At 46.3% G+C, this 23,497-nt stretch overlaps 2 protein-coding genes across 2 annotated transcripts in view; both read right to left on the bottom strand.

Moving 5' to 3' along the window:
- Window positions 1–2,166: 2,166 nt before the first annotated feature.
- LOC311105715 (E3 ubiquitin-protein ligase TRIM50-like) lies at window positions 2,167–4,853 on the bottom strand (the record flags this gene model as incomplete). The annotated part of the gene is made up of 2 exons (XM_084147928.1): window positions 2,167–2,205; window positions 4,446–4,853. 2 exons carry the CDS (start codon window positions 4,851–4,853, stop codon window positions 2,167–2,169), a joined length of 447 nt encoding a protein of 148 aa, XP_084004054.1.
- A 7,474-nt stretch (window positions 4,854–12,327) lies between these two features.
- LOC311106042 (sodium/potassium-transporting ATPase subunit beta-3-like) overlaps window positions 12,328–23,497 on the bottom strand; it is a 45,854-nt gene continuing 34,684 nt past the window's right edge. The window contains exons 2-7 of the mRNA XM_084148322.1: window positions 18,954–19,082; window positions 16,757–16,855; window positions 15,975–16,162; window positions 15,141–15,191; window positions 13,534–13,620; window positions 12,328–13,279 (exon numbers count right to left, since the gene is read on the bottom strand). Coding sequence (XP_084004448.1) covers window positions 13,112–13,279; window positions 13,534–13,620; window positions 15,141–15,191; window positions 15,975–16,162; window positions 16,757–16,855; window positions 18,954–19,082 — 722 coding nt within the window. The 3' untranslated portion in view covers window positions 12,328–13,111. The remainder of the gene's footprint in view (window positions 13,280–13,533; window positions 13,621–15,140; window positions 15,192–15,974; window positions 16,163–16,756; window positions 16,856–18,953; window positions 19,083–23,497) is intronic.

Below are 23,497 nucleotides of genomic sequence, written 5' to 3'. Positions count from 1 at the left end.
GTGGTCCGAAGTCTGAGATTAAGGGTCTCTTTTCCAAGCTTAAAATGATAAACATTCAACATTGGCCATGCTGTCAATGAAGCATGATTTGTGCCACGCTCAAAACAACTGTTAATCGGAACAGCGAAATCTGACTTCAGTGAGTTCAAGACAACTGGGAACTCGGGAAAAACAAGCTCCGACTGGGAAAATACGTTTTGAACGGTCATCCAACTCAGAATTGTAAATCCAGAACTCGGGCCTCTTTCTAGAGCTACGACCTTAAGATCACTGACATCATCATGATTCAACCTTGTTTTTTTCAGAGTTCCCAGTTGTGTTGAAAGCACCATACAGTGGGGAAAAAAAGTATTTAGTCAGCCACCAATTGTGCAAGTTCTCCCACTTAAAAAGATGAGAGAGGCCTGTAATTGTCATCATAGGTACACGTCAACTATGACAGACAAAATGAGATTTTTTTTCTCCAGAAAATCACATTGTAGGATTTTTTATGAATTTATTTGCAAATTATGGTGGAAAATAAGTATTTGGTCAATAACAAAAGTTTCTCAATACTTTCTTATATACCCTTTGTTGGCAATGACACAGGTAAAACATTTTCTGTAAGTCTTCACAAGGTTTTCACACACTGTTGCTGGTATTTTGGCCCATTTCTCCATGCAGATCTCCTCTAGAGCAGTGATGTTTTGGGGCTGTTGCTGGGCAACACAGACTTTCAAGTCCCTCCAAATATTTTCTATGGGGTTGAGATCTGGAGACTGGCTAGGCCACTCCAGGACCTTGAAATGCTTCTTACGAAGCCACTCCTTCATTGCCCGGGCGGTGTGTTTGGGATCATTGTCATGCTGAAAGACCCAGCCACGTTTCATCTTCAATGCCCTTGCTGATGGAAGGAGGTTTTCACTCAAAATATCACGATACATGGCCCCATTCATTCTTTCCTTTACACGGATCAGTCGTCCTGGTCCCTTTGCAGAAAAACAGCCCCAAAGCATGATGTTTCCACCCCCATGCTTCAAAGTAGGTATGGTGTTCTTTGGATGCAACTCAGCATTCTTTGTCCTCCAAACACGACGAGTTGAGTTTTTACCAAAAAGTTCTATTTTGGTTTCATCTGACCATATGACATTCTCCCAATCCTCTTCTGGATCATCCAAATGCACTCTAGCAAACTTCAGACGGGCCTGGACATGTACTGGCTTAAGCAGGGGGACACGTCTGGCACTGCAGTATTTGAGTCCCTGGCAGCGTAGTGTGTTACTGATGGTAGGCTTTGATACTTTGGACCCAGCTCTCTGCAGGTCATTCACTAGGTCCCCCCGTGTGGTTCTGGGATTTTTGCTCACCGTTCTTGTGATCATTTTGACCCCACGGGGTGAGATCTTGCGTGGAGCCCCAGATCGAGGGAGATTATCAGTGGTCTTGTATGTCTTCCATTTCCTAATAATTGCTCCCACAGTTGATTTCTTCAAACCAAGCTGCTTACCTATTGCAGATTCAGTCTTCCCAGCCTGGTGCAGGTCTACAATTTTGTTTCTGGTGTCCTTTGACAGCTCTTTGGACTTGGCCATAGTGGAGTTTGGAGTGTGACTGTTTGAGGTTGTGGACAGGTGTCTTTTATACTGATAACAAGTTCAAACAGGTGCCATTAATACAGGTAACGAGTGGAGGACAGAGGAGCCTCTTAAAGAAGAAGTTACAGGTCTGTGAGAGCCAGAAATCTTACTTATTTTCCACCATAATTTGCTAATAAATTCATAAAAAATCCTACAATGTGATTTTCAGGTTTTCTTTTCCTCAATTTGTCTGTCATAGTTGACGTGTACCTATGATGAAAATTACAGGCCTCTCTCATCTTTTTAAGTGGGAGAACTTGCACAATTGGTGGCTGACTAAATACTTTTTTCCCCCACTGTAAATCCAGAGAATGCCAGACTTTGATGACAAAGTTTGATGATAAAATTTGCCCACGAAGGACCGCCGCGCCACCTTCCTGTTCAACTGAGCACAGCACAACAAGGTGAGTCCAGAAATCTCTTGTATGCTGCTGCATAAATGATGTAATATGCCAGGGAGATATGTATTCTGTAGCTAAGAAAGTAATACTAAGTGTATGTTGTGTAGTAAGCTGTTAGTAGCCCATGCGCCTCACCCTCTTAATTTTGCCTACTGTTCTGACTTGGTGGTGCACATATAGCCTATAACCTGTATTAGAGAAATGTTATCATCAAATATTGTAAGAGCTTTCATTGTCTGCTTATATGCCCTCTTTATTTATCCTACGGTTCTGACTTGGTGTACAGGGAGAACACTGTAAGAACGGCCCATGTTCTGAATTCTGTCGCTGTACATTTCAAAAGTGCTGAACAAATAGTTATATTGACTACGTCGGTCCTAGCTCACTCATTCATGTCTTAATCGAAATTACGGATTGCCTCTTATATGCTTGTCGTCCCCTTATGCCATAGTTTGTACATCTCAATTGTCAGTAGAAACCACATTTGTTTAAGCAAGTCAGCCATATCAGCAATGTTTTTTTAAAAGGCAGTAAATGAGGTTGAATGAACTGTTTTGCTGCCAGACAAGGCTCCGATGATAGCCAGGTGTAGCAGTGGTAAGGTGTTGGGACTGCTGTTGGGACTCTGCTGTTGGGACCGCTTTATGTAGGCCCTAAAAGTTTGTGGGCACCGTTTGTCACCGTTATAGTGCAATTAATGTATTGTTTAGTGTTGTGTTGTGTAGTGGCTTTGCTGGCATGCATTCCAATTATTTTTTGAGGGCCCCACCTAGATTTACATGTTACATAAATATTTAATCCATTTTGAATTCAGGATGTAACACATCAAAATGGGAAATAAGTCAAGGGGTATGAATACTTTATGAAGGCACATATTAGCGTACAAAAATTGGGGTTAAATATGAATAAATACCTGTTTTTAATAATTTCCTGATCTTTCTTATATCTCTCAGATATCGGACAGACACTTTAAAACAAACTTCCCTTAGATTTTTTTACTGTCTGTTTCTCCATGTATGAATCTGTTATTCAATGTGTTTCTATGGGCTAATAGCAGTAAGGCCAAATTCATTTACATTTTTACATTTACGTCATTTAGCAGACGCTCTTATCCAGAGCGACTTACAGTTAGTGAATACATATGTTTTTATACTGGCCCCCCGTGGGAATCGAACCCACAACCCTGGCGTTGCAAACGCCATGCTCTATCAACTAAGATACATCCCTGCCGGCCATTCCCTCCCCTACCCTGGACGACGCTGGGCCAATTGTGCGCCGCCCATGAGTCTCCCGGTCGCGGCCAGCTGCGACAGAGCCTGGATTCGAACCAGGATCTAGTGGCACAGTTAGCACTGCGAATTCAGGCGATCTTTTCAAACAGCTCCGACACTAAAAGGGCATTATCATAATTTTCACAATTTCACAGTATTATTCCTACTTCATAGTGTGGAAATATACACTGAGCGGACAAAACATTAAGAACACCTGCCCTTTCCATGACATATACCGACCATGTGAATCCAGGTGAAATCTATGATCCCTTATTGATTTCACTTATACATTCACTTCAAATCAGTATAGATGATGGGGAAGAGACAGGTTAAAGAAGGATTTTTAAGCCTTGAGAGAATTGAGAAATGGAATGTGTGTGTGTGACATTCAGAGGGTGAATGGGCAAGACAAAAGATTTAAGTGCCTTTGAAAGGGGTATGGTAGTAGGTGCCAGGTGCACCTGTTTGTGTCAAGAACTGCAACGCTGCTGGTTTTTTTCTCACTTAACAGTTTCCCGTGTGTATCAAGAATAGTCCACCACCCAAAGGACATCCAGCCAACTTGACACAACTTTGGGAAGCATTGGAGTCAACATGGGCCCTGTGGAACACTTTCGAGGCCTTGTAAAGTCCATGTCCCGACAAATTGAGGCTGTTCTGAGGGCATCTCAATATTAGTAAGGTGTTCTTAATTTGTTGTACACTCAGTGTATATAAAACACAGGAAAATCACGTTTTTGTCTGCACTGGGCCTTTAAAGGGATTGCTTTAGATAAAGGAACAGAAAAACTAATTGAAGAAAAACTCCCTGATGAAATTGGTATGGCTCGACCCATTGGGTGTGTTTTCTGGGATTTAATTACATTTATTCAGTGTGCGCAAGGGAGCCACACCCACAAACCTCATTACGAACATGCACAGGGTAAGTCTGAAAACCAAATTCTGAGAAGTGCTTAAATCAAAACATACATTTAAATCGGTCTCGTATTGAATTGAAATACATTTTCAAGATTCGGAAAGTGCCATCCATTTTCAATGAGGAATTGAGACTGAAATGACAGCAACCCTGTTGGGGTGGCATGGATATGAGCAGTCAGGTGTGAGTGGTTAGGTCCGGTATGAGTGGTCAAGTGATCAGTCAAGGTGTGAGTGCTTACTTTCATGCGGCTGTAGATGCTGCTGACTGGGGTGATCTTGTGGCTGCGGTGAGCCCCGATGCTTCCACATAGCCCACAGATGACCATCTGGTCCTCCTCACAGTAGAGACTCAGGGGGTTGTGGTGCTCAGGGCATGTCTCTGGCTGAGCCCTCTCTGGCCCACTCAGCTCCCGCAGCGCATCCACGATCCTGGCCAGGCTAACATTGGGCGGAGGGCTGTCCCCATCCACGGCACAGCGGCACTCAGGACATTGCAGTTGGCCCTGGGGGTCCATGCTCATAGAACACACGCAGCACCGGCAGTAGGAGTGGCCGCACTGTAACATCAGAGGCTCAGCGAAGACTTCCAGACACACTGGACACCTCAGCTGGTCCTCCAGGGAAAGAAGGCTCTCTCTAAAGTCCATCGGCACCAATGAAGAACAGATAGAAGGCCAGAAACTCTAATGTCACCTGTTACAGCTCAAATTATCTTCAGTCTATGAAGTTTCAACGTGCTGAACCAGGACCGACCCTTCACAGTAGGCTCTCCTTAAGATTAGTGAAACTGGCTTCAGCCTCTCAAGCATCTACAGTACTGGGAGATAAGAGTTGATATTATCCTGCTCTGGTGCCAGTGAAGGCAACCATGCGAACACACAGATGCCTCCACACTCGCACACACATACAGGCATACACACACACACACACACACACACACACACACACACACACACACACACACACACACACACACACACACACACACAGTCATGGGTCACCTTGAGGCCCTGTTTCTCACAGCTCCCCTCTTCTACTAAGTGTAGACCACTTCACTTTAAGTAGCTGATTGCCCAGAGACATGGCCACTCTGAAGTCAAACACACTAAACATCATGTCTGGAATGAGGGAGAGGGATTAAAGTAATTCAGGGCTTGGTTCAATCTGTATCGCTGAAGTTCAGCGCTATACCACGGTTTAATCTTAATTTAGCCGACATATGCAGCGTTTCCCTTGAATGCAGTCTCTGCCAACTCAGAAACATTGCCTTTAAATGTCTATTGCACTGAAACGCAGCTCTTCGGCGCTACGGATTGAATCGAGCCCTTAGATATTTTAGAAAGAAATGAAGTAACTGAAATTCTGTCATAGGAGCTAATACTAAAGATAATCTGTGTCACACCCTGGTTCTGGGGACTCTATATGTTGAGCCAGGGTGTGTAGTTTCTATGTGTTTATTTTCTGTGTGGTAGTTCTAGTGTTGTATTTCTATGTTGGCCAGAGTGGCTCCCAATCAGAGGCAACGAGTGTCAGCTGTTGCGGGTTGTCTCTGATTGGGAGCCATATTTAAACTGTCTGTTTTCCCTTTGTGTTTGGGGGATCTTGTTCCGTTTTTGGTTTGTTGCCGTGTCGGTTGTGTTATACCGAGGACGTCACGTTTTCGTTTTGTTGTTTTGTTCGTGCATTCATTAAATAAATAATATGTTTGCAACTAACGCTGTGCATTGGTCTACTCTCTACGACGATCGTGACAGAAGATCCCACCTTACCAGGACCAAGTAGCGTGTCCAGGAGCAGGCAGCCTGGACGTGGGAGCAGATCTTGGACGGGCAGGGGTCCTGGACCTGGGAGGAAATCCAGGCCGGGATGGATCGCCGGCCATGGAGGGAGACGGTAGAGGCGCGACGGAGAGAGGAGCAACGGCGTAATCAGTGTCGTCGTCGGACGGACGAGAGGCAACCCCAAAACATTTTTAGGGGGGGGCACAGGGCATGGACGACGGGGCTGACGGAGGCAGACAAGGGGCGAATTCAGAAGGCCACCAGGTTACGGGAGCCATTGGTGAGAAGAGGGAAGGAAGATGTAGAGGCGCGGCGAGAGGTACTGAGGTGTATTGCCAGTCCGGTCCGGCCCGTTCCTGATCCCCGTTTAAGGCCAGTGGTGTGTGTTCCCAGTACGGTCCGGCCTGTTCCTGCCCCTCGCACCAAGTGTACGGTGCGCGTCGCCAGCCCGGCCCGGCCTGTTCCTGCTTCTCGCACCAAGTGTACGGTGCGCGTCGCCAGCCCGGCCCGGCCTGTTCCTGCCCCTCGCACCAAGCCTACGGTGTGCGTCGCCAGCCCGGCCCGGCCTGTTCCTGCTCCTCGCACCAAGCCTACGGTGCGCGTCGCCAGCCCAGCCCGGCCCGGCCTGTTCCTGCTCCCCGCACCAAGCCTACGGTGTGCGTCGCCAGCCCGGCCCGGCCTGTTCCTGCCACTCGCACCAAGCCTACGGTGCGCGTCGCCAGCCCGGCCCGGCCTGTTCCTGCCACTCGCACCAAGCCTACGGTGCGCGTCGCCAGCCCGGCCCGGCCTGTTCCTGCCACTCGCACCAAGCCTACGGTGCGCGTCGCCAGCCCGGCCCGGCCTGTTCCTGCCACTCGCACCAAGCCTACGGTGCGCGTCGCCAGCCCGGCCCGGCCTGTTCCTGCCACTCGCACCAAGCCAGGGGTGCGCGTCGCCAGCCCGGCCCGGCCTGTTCCTGCCACTCGCACCAAGCCTACGGTGCGCATCGCCAGCCCGGCCCGGCCTGTTCCTGCCACTCGCACCAAGCCAGGGGTGCGAGTCGTCAGCCTGGTAAGGCCCGTTCCTGCTCCACGCACCAAGCCAGGGGTGCGCATCGTCAGCCCGGTCCGGTCCGTTCCTGCTCCACGCACCAAGCCAGGGGTGCGTATCGTCAGCCCGGTCCGGCCCGTTGCTGCTCCACGCACCAAGCCAGGGGTGCGCATCTTCAGCCCGGTCCGGTTCGTTCCTGCTCCACGCACCAAGCCAGGGGTGCGTATCATCAGCCCGGTCCGGTCCGTTCCTGCTCCACGCACCAAGCCAGGGGTGCGCGTCGTCAGTCCGGCACAACCCGTGCCTGGGTCACCGGTGCCTGATCAGGTACCGGTCAGCTGCTCCACAACGGAGCTTAAGCAATCCGCTCCTTCGATGTCCAGTCCAGCTCCAGCCAGCGGGGCCAGACCGGACCAGGGGCGCTACGGGGGATTATTGAAGGGTGGTGGTCAAGCCCGGAGCCGGAACCACCTCCGAGGAGGAATGCCCACCCAGCCCTCCCCTGTTTGGGTTTTGTTCAGGCGCGGTCGCAGTCCGCGCCTTTGGGGGGGGGTACTGTCACACCCTGGTTCTGGGGACTCTATATGTTGAGCCAGGGTGTGTAGTTTCTATGTGTTTATTTTCTGTGTGGTAGTTCTAGTGTTGTATTTCTATGTTGGCCAGAGTGGCTCCCAATCAGAGGCAACGAGTGTCAGCTGTTGCGGGTTGTCTCTGATTGGGAGCCATATTTAAACTGTCTGTTTCCCTTTGTGTTTGGGGGATCTTGTTCCGTTTTTGGTTTGTTGCCGTGTCGGTTGTGTTATACCGAGGACGTCACGTTTTCGTTTTGTTGTTTTGTTCGTGCATTCATTAAATAAATAATATGTTTGCAACTAACGCTGCGCATTGGTCTACTCCATATAACGATCGTGACAATCTGGTCATGGCGTTTAGACTCTGCTCTTCGGGGTGCTCCCGACCCGAGGAAGTACTCAGGTAATTACCCTTATCAAAGCCCAGCTATACTTCAAAATAGAGACAAAACAAAAGTATTCCAATGAGAGACAATTGAGAAACAGGGTTGTAAATCTTACACTGAACAAAAATATAAACAATTTCAAAGATTTTACTGAGTTACAGTTCGTATACAGCAAGTAAATCAGTCAATTGAAATAAATTCATTAGGACCTAATCTATGGATTTCGCATGACTGGGAATACAGATATGCATCTGTTGGTCACTGATAAAAAGTAGGGGCATGGATCAGAAAACCAGTCAGTATCTGGTGTGATCATCATTTGCCTCATGCAGCGCGGCACATCTCCTTCACATAGAGTTGATCAGGCTGTTGATTGTGGGCTGTGGAATGTTGTCCCACTTTTCTTGAATGGCTGTGCGAAGTTTCTGGATATTGGCGATAACTGGAACACGCTGTCGTACACGTCGATCCAGAGCATCCCAAACATGCTCAATGGGTGAAATGTCTGGTGAGTATGCAGGCCATGCAGCTTCCAGGAATTGTGTACAGGTCCTTGCGACATGGGGCCGTGCATTATCATGCTGAAACATGAGGTGATGGCAGCGGATGAATGCCACGACATTGGGCCTCAGGATCTCGTCACGGTATCTCTGTGCATTCAAATTGCAATCGATAAAATGCAATTGTATTCGTTGTCCGTAGCTTATGCCTGCCCATACCATAACCCCATTGCCACCATGGGGCACTCTGTTTACACAGATGAGACGGTTTCTGACAGTTTGTGCAGAAATTATTTGGTTGTGCAAACCCACAGTTTCATCAGCTGTCCGGGTGGCTGTCTCAGACAATCCCACAAGTGAAGAAGCCAGATGTGAAGGTCCTGTGCTGGCGTGGTTACAAGTGGTCTGCGGTTGTGAGGCAGGTTGGACGTTCTGCCAAATTCTCTAAAACGACGTTGGAGGCGGCTTATGGTAGAGAAATTAACATTTAAATTCTCTGGCAACAGCTCTGGTGGACATTCCTGTAGTCAGCATGCCAATTGCGTGCTCCCTCAAAACTTGAGACATCTGTGGTATTGTGTTGTGTGACAAAACTGCACATTTTAGAGTGGCCTTTTGAGAGAATGGCAAGTGTGCAAAGCTGTCATCTAGGCAAAGGGTGGCTATTTGAAGAATCTCGAATATAAAATATATTTTGATTTTGTTCAACACTTCTTTGGTTACTACATTACATTTACATTTACGTCATTTAGCAGACGCTCTTATCCAGAGCGACTTACAAATTGGTGCATTCACCTTATAGCCAGTGGGAAAACCACTTTACAATGTTTTTTTTTTCATTTTTTTCTTTGGGGTGGGGTAAGGGGGGGTAGAAGGATTACTTTATCCTATCCCAGGTATTCCTTAAAGAGGTGGGGTTTCAAGTGTCTCCGGAAGGTGGTGAGTGACTCCGCTGTCCTGGCGTCGTGAGGGAGCTTGTTCCACCATTGGGGTTCCAGAGCAGCGAACAGTTTTGACTGGGCTGATCGAGAACTATGCTTCCGCAGAGGTAGGGGGGCCAGCAGGCCAGAGGTGGATGAATGCAATGCCCTCGTTTTGGTGTAGCCTGATGAGAGCCTGAAGGTACGGAGGAGCCGTTCCCCTCACAGCTCCGTAGGCAAGCACCATGGTCTTGTAGCAGATGCGAGCTTCAACTGGAAGCCAGTGGAGTGTGCGGAGGAGCGGGGTGACGTGAGAGAACTTGGGAAGGTTGAACACCAGATGGGCTGCGGCATTCTGGATGAGTTGTAGGGATTTAATGGCACTGGCAGGGAGCCCAGCCAACAGCGAGTTGCAGTAATCCAGACGGGAGATGACAAGTGCCTGGATTAGGACCTGTGCCGCTTCCTGTGTAAGGCAGGGTCGTACTCTCCGAATGTTGTAGAGCATGAACCTACAGGATCGGGTCACCGCCTTGATGTTAGCGGAGAACGACAGGGTGTTGTCCAGGGTCACGCCAAGGCTCTTTGCAATCTGGGAGGAGGACACAACGGAGTTGTCAACCGTGATGGCGAGATCATGGAACGGGCAGTCCTTCCCCGGGAGGAAGAGCAGCTCCGTCTTGCCGAGGTTCAGCTTAAGGTGGTGATCCGTCATCCACGCTGATATGTCTGCCAGACTTGCAGAGATGCGATTCGCCACCTGGTTATCACAAGGGGGAAAGGAGAAGATTAGTTGTGTGTCATCTGCGTAGCAATGATAGGAGAGGCCATGTGAGGATATGACAGAGCCAAGTGACTTGGTGTATAGCGAGAATAGGAGAGTGCCTAGAACTGAGCCCTGGGGGACACCAGTGGTGAGAGCACGTGGTGCGGAGACAGATTCTCGCCACGCCACTTGGTAGGAGCGACCTGTCAGGTAGGATGCAATCCAAGAGTGAGCCGCGCCGGAGATGCCCAACTCGGAGAGGGTGGAGAGGAGGATCTGATGGTTCACAGTATCAAAGGCAGCAGACAGGTCTAGAAGGACAAGAGCAGAGGAGAGAGAGTTAGCTTTAGCAGTGCGGAGAGCCTCCGTGACACAGAGAAGAGCAGTCTCAGTTGAATGACCAGTCTTGAAACCTAACTGGTTTGGATCAAGAAGGTAATTCTGAGAGCGATAGCAAGAGAGTTGGCTAAAGACGGCACGCTCAAGAGTTTTGGAGAGAAAAGGAAGAAGGGATACTGGTCTGTAGTTGTTGACATCAGAGGGATCGAGTGTAGGTTTTTTGAGAAGGGGTGCAACTCTCGCTCTCTTGAAGACGGAAGGGACATAGCCAGGCGGTCAAGGATGAGTTGATGAGCGAGGTGAGGTAAGGGAGAAGGTCACCGGAGATGGTCTGGAGAAGAGAGGAGGGGATAGGGTCAAACGGGCAGGTTGTTGGGCAGCCGGCCGTCACAAGTCGCAAGATTTCATCTGGAGAGAGAGGGGAGAAAGAAGTCAAAGCATAGGGTAGAGCAGGACCAGCAGTGTCATTTGACTTAACAAACGAGGATCGGATGTCGTCAACCTTCTTTTCAAAATGGTTGACGAAGTCGTCCACAGAGAGGGAGGGGGGGGGGGGGTTGGAGGATTCAGCAGGGAGGAGAAGGTGGCAAAGAGCTTCCTAGGGTTAGAGGCAGATGCTTGGAATTTAGAGTGGTAGAAAGTGGCTTTAGCAGCAGAAACAGAGGAAGAAAATGTAGAGAGGAGGGAGTGAAAAGATGCCAGGTCCGCAGGGAGTCTTTTCCTCCATTTCCGCTCGGCTGCCCGGAGCCTTGTTCTGTGAGCTCGCAATGAGTCGTCAAGCCACGGAGCAGGAGGGGAGGACCGAGCCGGCCAGGAGGATAGGGGACATAGAGAGTCAAAGGATGCAGAAAGGGAGGAGAGGAGGGTTGAGGAGGCAGAATCAGGAGATTGGAGGGAGAAGGATTGAGCAGAGGGAAGAGATGATAGGATGGAAGAGGAGAGAGTAGCGGGAGAGAGAGAGCGAAGGTTGCGACGGCGCATTACCATCTGAGTAGGGGCAGAGTGGGTCAAACGGGCAGGTTGGGTGTTGGAGGAGAGCGAGAGAGAGAGAGAAAAGGATACAAAGTAGTGGTCGGAGACATTGAGGGGAGTTGCAGTGAGATTAGTAGAAGAACAGCATCTAGTAAAGATGAGGTCAAGCGTATTGCCTGCCTTGTGAGTAGGGGGGGACGGTGAGAGGGTGAGGTCAAAAGAGGAGAGGAGTGGAAAGAAGGAGGCAGAGAGAAATGAGTCAAAGGTAGACGTAGGGAGGTTAAAGTCATCCAGAACTGTCAGGTGTGAGCCATCCTCAGGAAAGGAACATGATTCCATATGTGTTTTCATAGTTTTGATGTCTTCACTATTATTCTACAATGTAAAAAATTGTACAAATAAAGAAACACCTGTACACAGTATATATATATATATATATATATATATATATATATAAAATATACTATTCCAGGTACATGGAGAGAGAAAAAACATTGGGGAAAAACCTCCAGCACCCTGGTATTCTTGCAGGCCCATTCTCCAAGGTGTTTTAATGGATCAACATTTCCATCAATAGACCTTCATCAGGGTTGTTTCCACAGGACCACCATGTGAGGGCAGCATGTCAACACAATAATACAGAGCATTCAACTCCACATTCAAATCCTGGGCTCGGACATAAAGTTGCATTGTTGACAAGGGCTGACATCCGCAGTGTTTACCGTGTGTGATCTCTGCGAATGTCAGGGAATTTGCCATTAAATGGCGCATTGTCAACAGTGCAGTGCACTTGTCCTTTAGTTGAATCCCAGCTATGGAACTAAAAGTAAACAGACACAAACTGAGATATTTCTTTAAAATCATCTTTATTTAAAATTTGTTCTCATACAGACCTCAAGGCATCTGTACAAAGCACAGTTCCCATAGGGGTGTAAAAATCTCTTCCCTTACATATTGGACAGGTAGGTTGAATTATAAGCAGATATATTTTTGGGCATTTTTCATCCTTAACGTATTCTCTTAATCAATCATCTTAAATTACAGCTATTCATCTATTTCTTAGTTTGATTTCTTACAGCGTTCAGACATAGTGAGCTAAAGACATAAACAGTGTTTATAGCCATCAAGTATGTACATACAGTAACAACACGTCACACACAGCAGACTGCACAGCACTACGGGAGAAATACCACATCAACTCAATGCTCCAAATACAGCTATATACAGGTCCCTACTATGGCACGATGTCGCTACATCACCACTGCCTTTAATGGAGGTGGGGGTGAGAGGTGTGTGTGTGTATTTGTGTGTGTGTGTTTCATGGGGGGGGTTCATGTTGTTAGTTTATTGTATTTTCCTTTCCATGGTGTGGTGAAGGGCCAAGAGGGGGGCAGGCAGGGAGGTGGAGGAATCACTAACATATGATATGGGATGGGGATTTAAAAAACTCATAAGGAGCACACAACCCTGCTACCGTAGCTTCCCCTGATCCACTCCTCCAGTAGCCAAGGGGGCAGGGCCTGGTCCTGGCCGGATGGAGGGGGGAAGTGGATGAAGGAGGACGGTTCAGTGGAGGTGGGTGAGGGCATTGATTACACTCAAAGACGGCATTGTGCAGCTCTGGTGGTTTTCCTGAACCACTACTCGACCACTTTGACCCGGAACGTGACGCGCCCCAGGAACTTGTCACGGTCGTCACTGTTCCGCAGGTCGGAGCCCTCGATCTTACACTCCACTGTCAGCTCGTTGTTGTAGTCCTCCTTGGCAATCAGAAGCTTGACCGCGACCAGGGGCTGAACGTAGGTTGACTGGCAAACATACAGGGAGAGATGGAGGGAGTCACTGTTAATTCACATAACAGTGGATGTCATTAAAATACACTGGCATTCATTTTGTCTCTGGTGAAAATAGGCCACCCCCATACATTTCCCAGCATTCTCTTCTCCCCAGACTGCCTTGACAATGGTAACATTTACTACTTGTAATTGCAATTAAATTATTCTGCATTCAATCTCATGAACAGTTTCCTTCTCAATATAAATATGTAGCATAATGTACTTACATGCAAATTTTTCCCGTAATAAGGGAAGTACATCTTATCGAACCGCCCCTCGGATGGGAAGTACTGCATCTGCAGGTGGCTTTCTCTCTGTGGGAGGAAGAGGAGGAGGAGGAAGAGGAGGAAGTAGAGGAAGGAGGGGATGAGGAGGAGGAGGAACAGGAGGAGGTGTGAGATCACAGAACTATACATATGAATGCACTGGGAATGTACGAAGCTGCCTCCACCGACTCTCAGAACAACAATCTATCTGACTAACTCTGTACACAACGACATACAACAACCCTGGTGTACAAACAGACACACACACACTGTAGCTTTCCACATGTGCACATGGCACGGACCACACGACATAGTGTAAACCACCACACACTCTCACAGTACACAACATAGTTACCACGCATGCGCACGCACACAAAATATAGTTCCCATCCACTCACACATACCCGTACAAACACGCGCACACACACAATCTGCCACCAGATGGTTCTCTATGGGTATCAGAATGGTCTACGGTGGAGAGGAGAAATTCAAATGAATTTAGAGAGAAAGAGGGGGGGGGAGTTAAAACACCAGTGAAAGATTTAAAAGAGCCAGTCTCGATCTTTTGCTGAAGAGTACAGCATCAGTGTTTCTCTGTACACCTTCAAACATTTGCAAACAGGTCACAAAGGTCAGAGTTGACAGTCTCGGTGAGGGAGGGATGAAACCCAGAGCACGTGCGCTGAGAGAGAGAGATGTTGTTAGAATGTCAGAGCCAGAGGAAAACCATGGAAACACCGTTAGTGGGAGTCATGGCGCAGCGGAGCAGGGTTCTAAAATCAATGGAAGGAACCTTTTCAGGTTCCAATACCTTACCATACAGATACATACACCAACTGCCGTTATATACAGTCAGTGACAATAATTACTAAAAAGATCAACACTTTAATATTGACTATTCCTCAGTCTATATTGTCTCTGAGGTGATTAGGTACTGTATAGGGGTTAGATTAGAAAGCTCTACAACATGAACGCCATGAATGCTGTTTAAAGCAGTAGAGGACAAAGCGCCACATCACAGAGGTGGACAGAAGCAGCGCCGAAAGGTAATGGAGAAAGGCTTGGGCTAGGACCATGGGAAAACATAGGGGGGCTAGGACCCAATTTCTTACCCACCAGTGAACTGCTGGCCCTACAGGCAGCGTGGAGAGAAATCAAATACAGACACGTTTGTGAAAACACAGACTGAAACATACATGTGCATACCTACATAACGCACACACACACACACACAAATACAAAAAAACATAGACACAATAGGGAACAAAACCTGTCTCTAAAAGTCCTAGCACACAAAGACACAACCTGGAACACACACACACACACACACACACACACACACACACACACACACACACACACACACACACACACACACACACATACACACACACACACACACACACACACACACACACACACACACACACACACACACACACACACACACACACACACACACACACACACACACACACACACACACACACACACACACACACACACACACACATACACACACACAATTAATTGTGACACCCAAAAGAAAAACAGTTTGTTTGCTTTACCTTAGCTGTGCAGTTAATGTAGGGGTCCCCGCGCGGTTTCAGTCCAATGATCTGTAGGAGTGAGAAGACTATCATAAAGACTATTATAGCAACCTTTTGTGAGTTTCATTCCCATTCCACAAGCTTGTTTACATGAAAAATGATCAAGACACACCAGATTTCAGAATGGTCTCAAAAATGGAAGCACTGATTTGAGTTAAAAGATGTTAAGAAGTAGCTCAGTTAGTGACACAATGAGGTAATTTGATTTGAGCTGGCCGTATAGGGACCAGTCAGTAGATCGGGCACATGTGTGCTGCCTGCTTACTGAAGGGCCAGGGACTTTGACTGTCATAAACATAGCTGCCTCAGAGATGCCTAAGAATCTTCTTAATGGCCCCTGATCGGATTCATTAAGTTGGATTTAACTGAATACCAGTCAGGCTACACAGAGGCCAATCAATTCAGTCTGACCTGAGATGCTGACACAGAATGCCCTGTCGACACAGAGGATATTCCAAATAGTGATTAAGAAACAAGTGCAGTGGAAAGGACAGAGAATATGCACTTTTCAATATGAATTTGAACAAACTCTACTTCTGCATGAAGACAGAGAGAGGATACACTGAAAAGCTGTCCAAAGGCAATGGATCTAAGATAGGGAGGTACTCGTGTAGGGGAGGTAGTTCAGTGAACCATGCTTGTGTGATGAGTAACCTTGCCTGAGACCTGAAGACTTGTGTTAGCTCCCAGAGCTAATGGCTTTAAGGCTTAAGCGCCAGTCTATAGGATTTAGCTCAGTGGGCTAGCATTTTCAGAAGAGCAGAACCGACAATCCCCAGTCGGGGCACTCACCCTGTTCATCTTGACGAGGACGCAGGGTTTCCCCTCGGCGTAGCCAAAGGTGGTGTCAGACAGGCCGGAGCACTGCCGGAGCAGACTGCGCTTGAACTGACACACCTTCTTCTCCTCCTGATCATCCTGCTCATAGTACTCTCCCACCATACACAGTTCGTTCTTCTCCTGCACAGTGTCGTTGTATTCTGAGGGGACCCAACATAGGGCACAGACACAAGTTCCACTGTATTTGACAGCCTGCTATTTACCTGGTACAGACAGTATTCACCTAAATATTACATGTCAAAATTGTAGCTAATAATTATGTCACAGTAACGTATTCATTACTTGTATGTTTCTTTGGGATACATATTACATAATCAGTTAGCCAGTTTTGTGTTGCATGTAAAACGTAGTTAGTATGCATACGCCAGTGGAGGCTGCTGAGGGTAGGACGGCTCATAATAATGGTTGTAATGGCGCGAATGGAATGGCATCAAGCCATGTGTATTCCGCTCCAGCCATTACCACGAGCCCATCCTCCCCAATTGAGGTGCCACCAAACTCCTGTGGCATACACATATTCCAGTGCCACTGCCAAGGATTACAGTGTCCTTTGAAGTCAGGTAGAATACACACCTTAGTCATGTATACAAAGTGTAATCAACTGCAACAACTTAAACTCAAATTTCCTTTACCATGGTGACCCAACACTAATACTGTATTTGTTCATAGGAGTGATATGTACACATTCTTTAGAAAAAACTGAATGGGACTGAAAGAGGGGTTCTATCACTCACGCTGAAGGAAGTTCTCCAGATGCTGGACATACTGGTCGTACTGCTTAGGGTCGGTGTGGTTGAAGACGATGTCCAAGGACCGGGGCCTGATCACCAAACCTGAGGACAGGTAGGGGGAAACATGTCACGTCAACTGTCTGCACCTACTAATGTTATGGAGATGGTCCAGTGAACCTCGCTCACGTGACGAGTATCCTTGCCTGAGATCTGAAGATTTGTGTTAGCTCCCCGAGTGAATGCCTGGGCTTTAGCTCAGCAGGCTAACTCAATTCTGGTGTCACGCAAATGACCCCAATTCAAATCCAGTCAGTCACACTAATGCAATTCATATATCATATGACAGATATAATATTATTGTTATACAAATCTTATACTTACAACCAGCCACATGTATTGCTTATGCTGCCTGACATTGTTCGAATGGGTTGCGGAGAGAGTTGTCAAAAAACATTTGTTTAATTAGCTAAGAAAAGTTTTCAAAACAGCAAATGTTATTAACACTCGCCAGATGAAACCCTGCTGGCAAAGAGGGTCAGCTGTGACCAACCGTCAAGACAGGGGCTGCGTCTCAAATGTCACCCTATTCCCTATATAGTGCACTACCTATGACCAGAGCCCTATGGGTCCTGCTCAGAAGTATTGCACTATATAGGGAATAGGGTGCCATTTGGGACTCATCCAGGCCGTCTGCAAACGGCGAGGCCGAGGAGGCTTTATTATCAGGACGCTGTGATGGAATTTGACTCGTGGCTGATTCAGACGAGTACGTCTTAGTTGTGACCTCAAGGTGTCAACACCCAGGACCCCATTAGAAGACAGGGGTGACAGATGACACAATGGAAGGACTCCAAAAGAGGGGACAATGGGAGACATAGAGTGAGAGAAGAGAAGAGAGGATGAGAGGAGACTGTGGGTGGAATAAATTGTCATGAGAGGAGTGTATGTGTGTGTGTGTGTGTGTGAAAGAGAGAGAGAAGCTTGCTATACTATAACTGCATTCTACAAATGTTTTGCCAAACCCCAAAAAGAGGCTAGTCAGAAGATTTGCATTTTAGCTGCAGCTCTGCAGGTTCTGCTACACCACCTTAGAAACTTGGCACACAGCACGTTTTACAAGAGCAGGATGAGTCAAAAGATAGAATCTCATTTGAGAAGGTTGGCTGCGAATGGCGGAGGGCATAAATCCGCATTATGGCTCAATTGGTAGAGCATGGTGCTTGCAACAGCGACATCATGGGTTCGATTCCTGCTGGGGCCATCCTTACAAAAATGCATGACTGTGAGTCTCTTTGGAGAAAGGCATCTGCTAAATGGCATATATTATTATTATTATTATATACAGTATTAGGACTTGTAGGCCTAAAGGAGAGGAGTTAGTTTTCATGATGGCCTCTCTGTCAGGGCCATGGAGATGGAGAGGAGCTGTGGGGACAGAACAGATGGGTGCTGTACTGGTGGACCAGCGGGAGGATGCCTGCACAGCCTGGGAGACAGACTCTCTCACTCCTACACACACACAACTCTGCTCCATAATTCACAGGATCACATTTCTAACTTCTCTCTTTTTTTACACTGACACAGTATTAATTAATGGGTTCTGAGACTCGGTCGGTAGTTTTTCATTTCTAAAATGTGTTTGACTGATCTGTTTATTCCAGTTCCTCTGTCACGCCAGTAAGGGCTTCAGTGGGACATGGCAGCAGAGTCCGAGACACTGTGCAGGCCATGCCAGGCGCTAGCAGAGACAACTCTGGCGTTAGTGAGAGAGCCTTGTCTATGTGTCAACAGCAGTCCAGATGCGATGCGGTCCGTGAGAGATAATGCCATGTTTGAGAGAGAGTGGACATATTCATATTTTATGTGTGTGTGTGAAGAGAGAGAGAGAGAGACAGAAAGGAAGATTGAGAGAGAGAGAGAAAGAGAATGAGCGAGAGAGAGAAAGAGAAAGAGAGAGAGAGACAGAAAGGAAGATTGAGAGAGAGAGAGAGAGAGAGAGAAAGAGCGAGAGAGAGAAAGAGAAAGAGAGAGAGAGACAGAAAGGAAGATTGAAAGAGAGAAAGAGAAAGAGCGAGAGAGAGAGAGAGAGAGAGAAAGAGAAAGAGCGAGAGAGAGAAAGAGTAAGTGAATGGGTGAATTTCAATATGAGCACTGTTCTGTTTAGGTTGAGTGTCTGTTTTTCTGCAGCATAATAAGTCACCTGGACTGGCCACTCGGTCGCGGTACGTAGGAATGTTGTCGTCCAGTGTCTGCAGCATGACCCACATGGTGAGCGTGAACATCCCCGCCAGGAAGCCATAGAAGACCAGGTAGAAAAGCAATATCAGGGCTGAGGAGAGAGCGAGAGCGAGAGAGAGAGAGAGAGAGAGAGAGAGAGAGAGAGAGAGAGAGAGAGAGAGAGAGAGAGAGAGAGAGAAATTATTCTCTGTTAATCACACAATCTTGGCTCAACAGATCAAAAGCATTCTTCCCATCAGTGTAAGTCATGTGACTTTATTCTTTGTCCCCATAATTATTTTGGCAGTTTGACAGTGTGTGTGTACATGTTTTACTATACTTGTGACTACCAGAAGTCCTCACAAGAAGAGTAAACCAACAACAATTCAGAGAAGTGAGGACACGTTGCCAGTTTAGGGATTAGGTTTAGGGTTATGGTTAGAATTAGGGTTAGGGTTAAGCTTTTACTGCAGTGGGCTAAATCAAGGTCACGCAGAGTGTTTCTTGGTAGTCTTTAATAAACATCACACACATGGTTATGGGCTTAAAAAAGAAGACACCTGTACCATGTCAGATATAGAGTTGAAATGTATTACATTTTGAGTTTGCATCCAAATATTACACTTTATATACATCACAGAAGACTGAAATATAACAAAATCGTTTGACATAGAAACAACAGACTTTCGACAGGTTTTAAAAAAATGTTTATTAATTGTAAATTATGAAAAATATTAATAACATACCACCCATGAGGCCACTAGAGGACGATTTGATCATTTGACTGCAGGAAAGGGTTGTAACTACGGTTAGGGGTTAAGGTTAGGGAAAATTGGATTTTGAATGGGAATCAATTGTTGGACCCCAAAAAGTCCTCACAAGTATAATAAGACATAGCTGTGTATATATATATATATATATATGAAAGAAAGAAAGAAAGAAAGAAAGAAAGAAAGAAAGAAAGAAAGAAAGAAAGAAAGAAAGAAAGAAAGAAAGAAAGAAAGAAAGAAAGAAAGAAAGAAAAGAAAGATTACTGTTTGTGGCAACGCACCTTACCCCTTTCAATCTCATTGTAAATCAATGAATTCTCCCATGAATCTCTGTCAAAGACTCCATCAATGTCTCCATTTTGGCCATATCAAACTAGGGGCTCTAGTATCGCGGAAGTTCAGCATTACAGCGTGATTGATAAAGACTGCATTCACCGTATATGTCGGCTCAATCTTTAACGCTTCAGTGATACAGATTGAATAGAGCCCTAAGCCCTACTGATGCTACTCTATCCACAGACCCTCTCCAGGCTGAAATAGATACACTACTGAGCCAAACTGTACTGCGCTAGCCTGGTTACGCATCCACCATAGTTCCCGGAACCATGCTAGAGAGGACAATGCGAAAGAAAATATCAGGAGCAGCACAGCACACACACACAGAGAGAGAGAGACAGAGAGACAGAGAGAGACAGAGAGAGACAGAGAGAGAGAGAGAGAGAGAGAGAGAGAGAGAGACAGAGATAGACAGAGAGAGACAGAGAGAGACAGAGAGAGACAGAGAGAGAGAGAGAGAGAGAGAGAGAGAGAGAGAGAGAGAGAGAGACAGAGAGACAGAGAGACAGAGAGAGAGAGACAGAGAGAGAGAGAGAGAGAGAGACCTGGCTCTCAAGAGAAGACAGGCTATGTGCCCACTGCCCACAAAATGAGGTGGAAACTGAGCTACACTTCCTAACCTCCTGCCAAATGTATGACTACATTAGAGACACATATTTCCCACAGACCCACAAAGAATTTGAAAACAAATTAAACATTGATAAACTCCCATATCTGTTAGGTGAAATGTGCAATCACATCAGCCCATTGCCATGAGAAATCTGACCAGAGTATCTTCTTCCATATGTTTGGGGCGTCTCCCACATGCCTTTTGGTGAACACCAAATGTGTTTGCTTATTTTTTTCTTTAAGCAATGGCTTTTTTCTGGCCACTCTTCCGTAAAGCCCAGCTCTGTGGAGTGTACGGCTTAAAGTGGTCCTATGGACAGATACTCCAATCTCCGCTGTGGAGCTTTGCAGCTCCTTCAGGGTTATCTTTGGTCTCTTTGTTGCCTCTCTGATTAATGCCCTCCTTGCCTGATCCGTGGGTTTTGGTGGGCGGCCCTCTCTTGGCAGGTTTGTTGTGGTGCCATATTCTTTCAATTTTTTAATAATGGATTTAATGGTGCTCCGTGGGATGTTCAAAGTTTCTGATATTGTTTTATAACTCAACCCTGATCTGTACTTCTCCACAACTTTGTCCCTGACCTGTTTGGAGAGCTCCTTGGTCTTCATGGTGCCGCTTGCTTGGTGGTGCCCCTTGCTTAGTGGTGTTGCAGACTCTGGGGCCTTTCAGAACAGGTGTATATATACTGAGATCATGTGACACTTAGATTGCACACAGGTGGATTTTATTTAACTAATTATGTGACTTCTGAAGGTAATTGGTTGCACCAGATCTTATTTAGAGGCTTCATAGCAAAGGGGGTGAATACATATGCACGCACCACTTTTCCGTTATTTATTTTGTATAATTAAAAAATATATATATTTTTTTCATTCCACTTCACTAATTTGGTCTATTTTGTGTATGTCCATTACATGAAATCCAAATAAAAATCCATTTAAATTACAGGTTGTAATGCAACGAAATAGGAAAAACGCCAAGGGGGATGAATACTTTTGCAAGGCACTGTATGAAGAGACATCGTATAAAGAGAAGATAGGATGATGCAGGGAAAACAAGATATGGATGGAGAAAGATGGTATGTGAGAGAAAAATACAGCTTATTTCCTGTAGTCTCTGAGGTAAGCTGTGCGTCTATAAATGAGTGCGGGGAGGACAGATAAGTGATGGCACAGCACTGGCCTGAGGAAGAGAAGAGCTGGGTAGGGAGCGTCAGATAGATCAGAGCTACACACACACACACCCATATGGATACACTCATGCACACACACTTATGGATACACTCATGCACACTCACATATGGATATGTACAGACATATACACACACACACGCATATGGATGCACAAACACACACATGCATGCATTATCACATCCATCATCTATCACAGCGTTAGTGCAAGATTGACAAATGCACGCATGCGCATCTTTAGATGGCAGGCTCATGTAAAATCAATGTAGAATCCACCCTGATTAAATCAGATAGACCTCTCTTTTTTAAAAGTCTTAACAAAACGCTGGAAATCCATTCGACCACTTGTGATGCTATAACTGGAATTAGGATTGACACTCCAACACATCCTCTTGGAGCACTGTCGGGATGTATCCAGTCACACCACTCCCCCAAAAAACAGCCAGCATTAGAAAGCCATTTCCATCGGAAAGCCATTGGTCATTAGGACTGAGATGCCAAGTGCTTTTATCGCCTCAGAATAGCTAAGTGTGACCTTTCAGGAAGCCTGGGCTACATCCCAAATGGCACCCAATTCCCTATTTAGTGTACAATTGTTTACCAGAGCCTGAATCCTGGTCAAAAGTAGTGTACTATATATATATATATATATATACAGTTGAAGTCGGAAGTTTACATACACGTTTTCAACCACTCTACAAATTTCTTGTTAACAAACTATAGTTTTGGCAAGTCGGTTAGAACATCTACTTTGTGCATGACACAAGTAATTTTTCCAACAATTGATTACAGACAGATTATTTCACTTATAATTCACTGTATCACAATTCCAGTGGGTCAGAAGTTTACATACACTAAGTTGACTGTGCCTTTAAACAGCTTGGAAAATTCCAGAAAATGATGTCTTGGCTTTAGAAGCTTCTGGTAGGCTAATTGACATAATTTGAGTCAATTGGAGGTGTACCTGTGGATGTATTTCAAGGCCTACCTTCAAACTCAGTGCCTCTTTGCTTGACATCATGGGAAAATCAAAAGAAATCAGCCGAGACCTCAGAAAAAAATCTTGTAGACCTCCACAAGTCTGGTTCATGTTTGGGAGCAATTTCCAAACGCCTAAAGGTACCACGTTCATCTGTACAACCAATAGTACGCAAGTATAAACACCATGGGACCACGCAGCCGTCATACCGCTCAGGAAGGAGACGTGTTCTGTCTCCTAGAGATGAACGTACTTTGGTGCAAAAAGTGCATATCAATCCCAGAACAACAGCAAAGGACCTTGTAAAGATGCTGGAGGAAACAGGTACAAAAGTATCTATATCCACAGTAAAACGAGTCCTATATCGACATAACCTGAAAGGCTGCTCAGCAAGGAAGAAGCCACTGCTCCAAAGCCGGCATAAAAAAGCCAGACTACGGTTTGCAACTGGACATGGGGACAAATATCGTACTTTTTGGAGAAATGTCCTCTGGTCTGATGAAACAAAAATAGAACTGTTTGGCCGTAATGACCATTGTTATGTTTGGAGGAAAAAGGGGGCTGCTTGCAAGCCGAAGAACACCATCCCAACCGTGAAGCACGGGGGTGGCAGCATCATGCTGTGGGGGTGCATTGCTGCAGGAG

This window comes from Coregonus lavaretus (assembly GCF_964263955.1).
Source record: "Coregonus lavaretus genome assembly, chromosome: 30".
In the NCBI taxonomy this organism is placed as follows: domain Eukaryota; kingdom Metazoa; phylum Chordata; class Actinopteri; order Salmoniformes; family Salmonidae; genus Coregonus; species Coregonus lavaretus.
The sequence above is the reverse complement of the archived record's forward strand: the minus strand, read 5'-3'. Positions and strand labels throughout refer to the sequence as shown.